Consider the following 9,911-nt stretch of genomic DNA (forward strand, 5'->3'; position numbering starts at 1 on the left):
TTTCCCTATCTATCTTCCTCCGGGGAAGAAAAGCCCTTGGGTACTTGGTCCTGGAGGTGTCAGGATCTTGTCTTGCACATTCCCTCCAGCCTTAATTTATCACCTCAGTGGTGAGACTGTTTCCTAGCATGGTGCTTCTTGTGCATAGTCCATGAGTGGGTATAACTGGAGGAGTAACTAGATGCTGGTTGAAGGTGGGCAGGTGGAGTTGTGAAGGTAGAGGACTGGCAGGAGAACCTCTAGTCAGCACTTGGGGGCTGGCTGGTTTAGGAATGGTGAGATGAACAGGCAAATGGAAGAGATTTGTCAAAGATGTGGATGAAAAGAGCTATGGATCCTCTTGCTTACCCCATCCCACCATTCATGTACACAGAGAGCAGCACTTTACCCCTCTACAGAACTTGGAACCTCCCAGGATTGCTCCCTTTCTGTAACCCAGCTGCCAGCCCTTGGTTCCCTTGGGAATCCTAAGACCTTGGCTAGAAGGTTAGCTCAGGTTTTGCTTTCTGTTTCCTCTAGCCGCCTCCTTCACTTATCATACCATCCCATTTAAGTCCAGGGATGAGGCTTAAGATCTTAATACATAATATCTTATTGTTTAATCTGTGGCTTGATTAGTGAGTAGCCTTGAAATCTAACTTCTGGGAGCTTCCGAGTTCAGTAAAGGAGTAGTTTCTGGGCGTGCCCTTAGCAGCCTGGTACTTTGGACAAATGGAGTACAGTACAGCAGTGCTCTGAAAGTTATTGTAAGCCTGAAATAAACTGTATTTTCCTTTAAAAAAAAAAAAGTACCTTTTAGCGCACTTCTTACCTGCAAAAGAAGTAAAATAATAGTTTTCCCACCAAAAGTGGTAGGCAGGGAGATTCTGAAATGTAATGGTAATAAATAATATAGCCAGGACTAAAATCTGGTTAGATTATTTGTCTCGCTATAGAAATAATTTTTCTTGGGACCAGCAGGTGGTGTGGTGGTTAAGAGCGTTGGAATCCCACATGGCTACTTGTGGTAAGGGTCCTGGACCTGGCGACTTTCTCTCTCTCTCTCTCTTTTTCTCTCTCTCTCTCACTCTGTCACTCTCTGGTCAAATTAAAAAAATAAATGAACAAATAAATAAATAACGCTAAATAAAATAATTCTTAAAAAACAAAAAGAAATAGTTTTTCTTGGGCAGGCCCCATAGCACAGTGACCAAGTGCTTTGCATTGGAAGCCAATCCCATGTGACTGACTCCTGGCCCTGGCAGCTTTGAAAACACTCTTGGCACATGTTCATGTGTGTGCCCAAGATCCTGATGGGAAGGAAAAAAATAGAGCAAAAAGGATTGTGGTGTGACCAGCCCCAGTGTGGGGGAGTGGGCGGTTCTTGTTTTCTCTTTGGTGAATGTATGTACCCTCTGACAATTGGGGGAAAAATGTTTTTTTCAAAATCATTCCAGGGTTTTGTTTTAAAAACAATTCATTAGCAGAATGTGTATGTGATCAGCAATATTTAAAGATGAAAGATTGGACCGGCTCTGTGGCCTGATGGATAAGGCAGTAGAATTCCATGTGGTTGACAGCATGACTTGAATCCCAGCCCTGCTGCTTGAAAAATGTGCTGGGTGTATGTGTGTGTGTACCCACCCAGAATCCCAGGGTAGAGAAATAGAGGAGAAAAAATTGTGGCATAACAATTCCCCTCTGGGGGGAGGGGTCCTTTCTCCCTCTCCCTCTGTTTCTCTCTGATGAGTGCATGCACCCTCTGTCAAATAGGGGGTGAAAAATGGGGGCCATAGTTTGAGTCCTAGACCTAGCGGCTTTCTTTCTTTTTTTCTTTCTTTCTCACTGTCTCTCTGTGGTCAAAATTGAAAAATAATGATAGTAAATAAATAATTCTTAAATAAATTTTAATGAAAATGAAAAGAGAATAAAAGAAATTGTAAAAGGATTAAAAAGATATTGCAAGAAGAGTATAGTTTGTAGACTCTAAAATTGAGTGCATTTTCCGATCTTCTATGAATCCAAAACTTATTCTAGGCAAAAATTAATGTTCTTTCCTAAGTAAGCTTAAGAAGGTCTTTTAACTTGGTCTATGTCTTTTGTTTTATCTGTATTGTTTGAAAAGGAAAAATACATAATGTATTTGAATGATATCTAAAAATAAGTGAGGGGAGAGACATTAGACATTCATAATATATATGAAAATATATGCACTCCCTTTCTCATCATTAAGGTTTAAGATACTTAGCAATCTTCTTTGTCATATATTTCTTACATTTTTAAAAGAAATACTTACTTTATTTTATTTATGATTACTATTCTTAAATATGCTATAGGGAACATGTTCTCACCAGAGAGAGACAGACAGAGACAGGGAGAGAGAGGAAAAGTGAGAAAGCAAGCTGCGAGGTCTGGGACTTGAACCATGATTGGTCCCTTGTTCTAAACCCAGTGCCAGATGTTTTAGCTTTCTATTAACAGCAGTTTCTGTTTTCAAGTACCAATGTCTGCTTTGGTTTTCTAATGCTATGTAACAGACCACTCCAAAGCTTAATGGCTTAAAATGTAACTTCTCTCAGGGTTGATAAATTTTTCCTGCTCTCAACCAACTCAAATTTAACTTACCACAGAAGTTTCTGTTAGACAAGGGTTAGAAATAACTGATTCCAGAACTGGGAAAAAGAAGTTACAAGATAAGCCTAGAACATCCTGTGCCAGAATATAAGGTAATATCCAGCCCCCAAAAAACCCCCCCATCCTCCAATGAAAACAGTATATCAAAAAGATACAGGAGCTGGCCTGAAAGGGAATCAAATCTGGAACACTTGAGCATCTGAATAAATAAGGACTGTCCTGGATTATAAACCTTTGAAGAAATGAAACTCTTTACGCAGGTAATAGGTAAATAGATAAATAAATGAATAAAATTGCATGTATATTTTAATGGGAAAGGGAATATCATAAAATGAAAGCATTTTAGGGCTGACCTGTGGCCTAGTGGTTAAAGGAGGGAGATCCTACAAGACCAACCTCACTATTAGATCCTGACCCCAGTTGCTTGAAAAACACTCTAGGCATATATGCATATATGCCCCAAATCCCAACAGGATGGAGAAATAGAGGAGAAAGAATTACAGCATGATGACATCCCACTGAGGAGTGCTTTCTTTCTCCCTCTATTCTGTCTCTGGCTAGTGCACTTGCCCTCTGGCAGTTACAACATAACTTAAAAAAAAAAAAAAAAAGTGGGCCAGCAAGTGGCATGGAAGTCACAGCTCTGGATCCCACATAGCTGGATTCAGGGTTCAGGTTCCAGGCCCAGCAACTTGAAAATCACACACATATACACTGAACACATGCGTATATGTGCCCAAAATCCTGAGAAAGAGGACTGGAAGAGAAGGGATTGCAAGGGATTGCAATGTGGCCATCCCTTCCGAGGGGGTGATTTATCACCCCTCTTACCTCCCCTGCCCCCACCCCCTCTGAATGCATGCATTTTATAGCATAAATCTAAAAAAAAAAAATCACATGGTACCCTATAAATGTATACAATTATGATTTATTAGTCAGAATATTAGTAATTTTAAAAATACTTGCTGTGTGAATTTAAAGCAATTATTCTTATACTCTATCCCCCCACTAATATTGAAAATATTTTTTACTATTTTTTAAAGAATTATTTTATTTCACTTTATTATTTATTTTAATTTGACCAGAGAGAGACTGAGAGAGAAAGAAAGAGGGAAAGTGAGAAAGCAAGCCGCAGGTCCAGGACTTGAACTGTGGTCTGCAATGTTGGAGTCCAGTGCCTTTAACTAGCAAACTACCTACCAGCCCCCTTTGTTACTATTATTTAGGCAGTTTTTAGATGAGGTTAACATTGAGACTAAGTTTTTTATGTTTGTTTAAGGTTTTTGCCATAAGGGTACATTCATTCACTGGAATGACACAGAGGAAAAGTGAGAAATAACCCCTTCCCACCATGGGGGCTGCGAGGATAGCCACACTGGAATTCCTTCTCCTCCATTCACCTGCCAGGATTCTGGGCAGTGCACACATGCACCTGGCATGATTTTCAAGTCACTAAGTCTGGGACCCAAGCAACCATCAGTCATATGGGCATCTAGCACTGCCGCTACCAACACGCCACCCATTGGCCCCTGAGCTTAAGATTTTTTAAAGGAGTTTGCTTGCAAGAGATGCTTAGAACTTTTTTCATTGAAATGTTTCTTTTGATTACAAACTTGATCATGTTTTCCTATGCCAGAATTTTTCTCATAGTTTTGTCAGGCCAAATCGTTTTATCTGCCTTGGTGAACTGAGTAATACATATGACAGCTGTGCCAAAAATGGGTGTAGGTCACTAGCTTGTATTACTAGCATTAGAAGAAAAGATAATGGCTGCTGAAAAACCAGGGCCACATTCAGGATGTGATACATAGAAATAACTTAATAGTTTAGTTGAAAAGTTGTTGATAATCTAGTTTGCCGTTTTTTCACAATACTTGGCAAATCTCAGTTGAGCTTGCTGTCTAGAAAACAACCTAAGACTGATGACCTTGGCATGGAAATTTAAGAGGCATGTGTGACAGTAGTAATATGTGAAATCAAAATGAAGTTATTCTAATGACACAGAAGTAACCTCTCCACTTAGTTAAACTGACTGAAGGTTAAGAAACTATTAAACATTTTAATGTAAATCTTTAGATGTTTTCTATACCCCTCCTGACCTTTTAAAAGCAGAGTTACTATAATATTTCTTCTTTTTGATGACCAAAGATCACAAATTGTTGTATTGTACTCTACTGGATTTTACTGTATAGTTTGTACAATTTCTTATACTTTGAGAATTTTCTCTCTTGCTCTTAAGCTTATGAAACTGGTTTTATGCCTACCTCTTTGTATTTTCTGCTATATTAAGTAATTTCTGTGCATTATTCAATTTGATTTGTGGGATAATTCTTTTTTTCCCATTAATTTACTTATTTTTACATTTTTCCACATTTGCTTTACATATAAAAAAATTTTACATCATACTCCATAGTTCTTGACTGTTAATGGACAACTTTCAAAATTTCAAAATACTGAATTTTAAAGGTAATGTTTAAAATATTTTTATAATTTTGTTGGTGACTCTATAACAACAGAGACAGTATGATTTTAAATAGTTTTGAGAAAATATTTACATGCCAACTACTCAAATTGTTGAAAAGCAAATGCCCAGCACCCAAGTCACACATAAACCTTCTCAATTCAGCCCTGCCTACCAAATATTCTGTGATATGCCATCTGCTAGCAAAGATCAGTCTCTTTCTCTTCCTTCAAAGTCTTTCTCAAGATAATCCTCTGGTGTGGTTGCTCTTTTGCAGTCTCTACTGATTACATTGCTGGGCTGGAAAAGTCCAGGTTATTTTATGTTATAAATTCTTTCATATATCTTCTCTAATCCTCTCTGCCAGGCAGAACTATTCATGGTGCCAGGCCATCTTTCTAAGAGCTTCTGTTGACTTACTTGAGATCCATCTTAGTTCCATAATTTTCTGATTAATCTTCAGATATGACATTCTAGTCAAAGCCCTGTCCAGTAATGAGTATTCCCAATTTCTGATTCAATACAACAAGCATTATTGAACTTATGCAAATAACCCTTCTGTCACAAAATAATACTCCCAAATATATTCCAATTACAGAGAGGTCAAGAAGGAAGAAAAGTTTATGTTTCCATTTAAAGAAACCAAAATATTTTAACAAATTGCTGAACCTGTCAGCAACTCAAAAGAAAGTAAAATACTTAAATTGGGAAAACAAGGCATAGTAAAAAAAAAAAAAATCAGTAATGTTTCACTCAAAAAGTCATAAAATTCTATTTCACCAGTTCAATCTTATGTTCAAATTCTCTTCTGTTGACTATGCAGTGTTACTGTGGTCCAGTCTATTCGCTTAAATCTTGGAAGTTAACATTCAGTGTTATTATTGATAATTCTTGTCCATAGCATTAAGTTGGTTATTTTCTTGGTTGTCTTTTGTTTTCTTATTTCTGTATATGTCTTTAGTTTTCCTGGTAGAGCAGGAGCACTCCTTTCAGAACTTCTTGAAGTGGGTCTGCTATTGGCAATTTCTTTCAGGTCTTATTTATCTGAGAATGTTTTTATCCTTTCTTTCCATATGAAAGATAATCTTGCTGGGTATAGTATTCTTGGTTGAAACTGTTTTTCACTTAACGCTTTGAATATATTTTCCCATTCTTTCCTAGCTCTCATTGTTTCTGATGAGAAGTCTGAGGTTAGCATGATTGGATAACCTTCATAAGTAACTTGACGTTTCTCTCTTGCCAATTTTAGTATCTTATCTTTGTCTGTAGATTTGGCCAATCTGGCTATGATGTGCCTTGGAGAAGATCTTCTTGGGTTGATTGTATTAGGGGTCCTTTGTATTTGTTGAGTCTGGATATTCGAATCCCTCTCTGGATTTGGAAAGTTTTCTTCCAAGATTTGATGGAATAGATTATGAATGCCTTTATTAGTTTTCTCACCTTCTGGGATACTAATTATTTGGATGTTTGGGCGCTTAATGCTGTCTAGTATTTCTTGTATACTATTCTCATTTTTTTTTTCTTAGTTTTTTTGGTTGTTTTTTCTAGATCAGAAGTTTTACCTTCAACATCTGAGATTCAATTTTCTGCATGGACTAATCTGCTTTTAATAATTTCGAGGGAGATTTTGATTTCTTGAATGGCATCCTTCATCTCCAGTAGTTCCATTTGATTCTTTTTTATGGTGTGTGTTTCCTCTTTCAGGTCATGAAATAACTTCAACACCTCCTGGAACTCGTCTCTTTTCTCCTGCATCTTCTGTAGTTTATTATCTCTCAGCTCTTGCATCTCGTTTAGTTTTGTCACTATGAATATTCTGAATTCTCTATTAAACATTTCCAAGAGTTCTACTGTACTTTCTGTGGATGACTAGGGATTGTTCTTTTCCCTTAGGGAAGAGATATTTTCTTGGGTTCCCATGTGCCCCTATGGTGGTTTCTGGTCATTCTGTGACAAAAATCTCTCCTCCACTGTGCTTCCTAATGTGGTATCCACAGAAAGAGATTACTAGTTTAGATTTATAAAAAGAAATTTCTTCCTTGAAGCAGGAGGTTCAATAAGCATTGAGGATTTCAATGACTCTAAAAGTATTGAGATACTTGGCTACTGTGCATAAAGGCCTATCTAGACATTAGTGTATGGAGAGTGAAGCTTAGAGGGGGAAAGAAAGATTTAAAAAAAAGAAGAAGAAAGAAAGCAAAACGAAAAAACTATAAAAATTCTACCAAAAGAGGAAAATAACATTTTTTTACACGTAAAAATGAACAGGCCAGGACACACCTCAGCTTTAAATTGGCTTCTGAAAATAATAAGTGAAAAGAAAAGGCCCAAGGTGAGGAGAAGTGGTTGAAATTAAAAAAAAAAAAAGAATTAAAGAGAGAGAGCAAAGAGAGAGACAGATGGCCAGAGACAGCGAGAGGACAGAGGTCACTCTACCTTGTCTGAATATTTTGGGAGTCTAGAAGATGGAGTTTAGAGCATAGCTTCCCTGAACAGGCCAAGACATACCTCAGCTTTAAAATGACTTCTTGTCTGAATATTACGGGAGTCTAGATGATGCAGTTTAGAGCATATCTTCCCCACAGCTTTAAAATGACTTCTTGTCTGAATATTACGGGAGTCTAGATGATGCAGTTTAGAGCATATCTTCCCCAAACAGGCCAGGACACACTTCAGCTTTAAAATTCTTTTTTTTTTTAAAAAAGAGAGATTTTTGCTATAGAGCACATGTGCTCGCTAGAGAGACAGAGAGAGACAGAAAGCAAGAAATCACCCTCCCAGGGTGGGCGTAATCCCTTCTCCTCCATTCTCTTCTCTTCTCAGTATTTTGAGCACACATGCACATAATACCGTATGCGAGTTTTAAGCCACCAGGTCCAGGACTCGAATCACAGTCATCTATGTGGGAGCCTAGCAATGTAATCATTACACCATCTGTAGGTCCCTATTTGTGGGATAATTCTAAGAGACAATGACAGAGGGCCAGCAGGTTGAATGGTGGTTAGGGCACTGCACTCCCACATGGCTGACTGCAATTCAAGTTCCAGGCTCTCTCTCTCTCTCGTGCATGTGCCCTATTGCAAAATCACTTTTTTCTATTGCCAAGGAGTATGCGCTCCTGCTAGAGAGAGAGAGACCATCCCCCCAAATAGAATATGGTTGTGCCACCATCCCTTTTCCTCCTTACCATCATATGTATACACATTATACTACATATATATATATGTGTGTGTGTGTGTGTGTGTGTGCACATGCGTGCATGTATGTGTATAGTATGTAAGAAAGCTCAAAAGGGATCAACAGCATTTTCCAGCAGCCAGTTCAGAGGCATAAGTTAAAATAGCTTATTCAGGGGCCAGCAGGTGGCGTGGTGGTTAATGCACTGGACACTCCCACATGGCTGACCACGGTTTGAGTCCCAGACTTGGGGATTTGCTTTCTCACTTTCCTTCTCTGTGTGTCTGTCTATCTCTGGTCAAATAAAAATAAGTGAATAAATAAAATTTAAATTTTAAAAATGGTTTATTCAGTCAATTAATATATATTTGTTTTTTTTTTAAAGAATTGTTTATTTCATTTTATTTATTTTTTTTATTATTATTATTGTTATTTAATTGACCAAAGAGAGGAAAAGGGGAAGTAAGAAAGCAAACCACCAGGTCTGAGATTTGAACCACAGTTGGCCATGTGTGAGTTCAGCTCCGGAAGCACCACACCACCTGCCAGCCCATCAATTAACAAATAAATATTTAAATGCTTATTTGGTACTAATTACTGTAATAGGAACTCTGAGGAATTAAAATAATCCTGAATACTGCTCATTTATTTCAGTAAAATATGTTTCAGGAACTGATTTTAAACTTAATTTCTTTTTTTTTTTTAACAGACTTATCACGAAATCGCCTCTCAGAAATTCCTATAGAAACATGTCACTTCGTTTCTCTTGAAAATCTCAACTTGTACCAGAATTGTATTAGGTATATCCCAGAGGCAATTCTAAACCTACAGGCTCTAACATTCTTAAATATCAGGTCAGTATATTGTTTCTTAAAAAAAAATGTTTTCATGTGAGCCTTTCAATTTTCTCTTCTCTTGCACTAAAATATTTATAGATATTTATATTACCTGTTTATTATCAGCAGGTGAGTTTTTTTTTTTTTAAGCTATTTATTTATTCTATGAGAGAGACAAAGAGACAGACAGGCACCCTCAACAGGGTCCTCATACCGTGATTCACTCCCAGGCTCAGGAGGCCCAGAGCATGAGCGTGAGCATACACACACCCATCATGTTCAGGGATGTTCCAGGACAGGAACCCAGTATCTTTCTCTGTGGGTCCAGTTGCTCTACTACTGCACCACCACCCATTCCCTTAGTTTCTGTCTGTGGTCTTAGAATATATTGGGCCAGCTGTGGTAGTTAAGGTGACTGGATCCCACATGACTGACTGCGTAGTTTAAGTCCTGAGCCTGGCAGCTCGAAAAGCACACCTGGCATGTGTGCATGTATGCCCAGAATCTCAAGAGGAGAGGTGGAGGAGAGGGTATTGCAGCGTGATCATTCTCCATGGGGTGTACTTTATTTTCCTTCTCTTTCTTCCTCTCTTCAGTGAGTATACTCACTGTCTACCAAATTTAAAGAAAAAAAAAATGTGATAGTATTTGCTATGTCTCTCTAGTTTATCGTGTTTTCTTTGCTTTGCAATAATTAATAAGTTCCACTAGCTATTAATCTAATAAGCTGTCTTGTAACAATAGTTCACCAATTATATTTTCTTTTTTAAAAAGAGATTTTTGCTATAGAGTGCATGTGCTCACCAGAAATAGGGAGACAGAAA

The 9,911-nt window shown here is 37.7% G+C and overlaps 1 protein-coding gene across 3 annotated transcripts in view; it reads left to right on the forward strand.

Moving 5' to 3' along the window:
• Positions 1–9,911, forward strand: part of LRCH3 (leucine rich repeats and calponin homology domain containing 3) — a gene marked incomplete at its 5' end in the record, with an annotated part of 135,469 nt that overhangs the window by 47,241 nt on the left and 78,317 nt on the right. For all 3 annotated transcript variants that reach the window (XM_027774212.1, XM_027774211.1, XM_027774210.1), the window contains 1 exon segment: positions 8,961–9,100. In XM_027774212.1, coding sequence (XP_027630013.1) covers positions 8,961–9,100 — 140 coding nt within the window.

This window comes from Tupaia chinensis, unplaced genomic scaffold (assembly GCF_000334495.1).
Source record: "Tupaia chinensis unplaced genomic scaffold, TupChi_1.0 Scaffold000415_1, whole genome shotgun sequence".
NCBI lineage: Eukaryota > Metazoa > Chordata > Mammalia > Scandentia > Tupaiidae > Tupaia > Tupaia belangeri.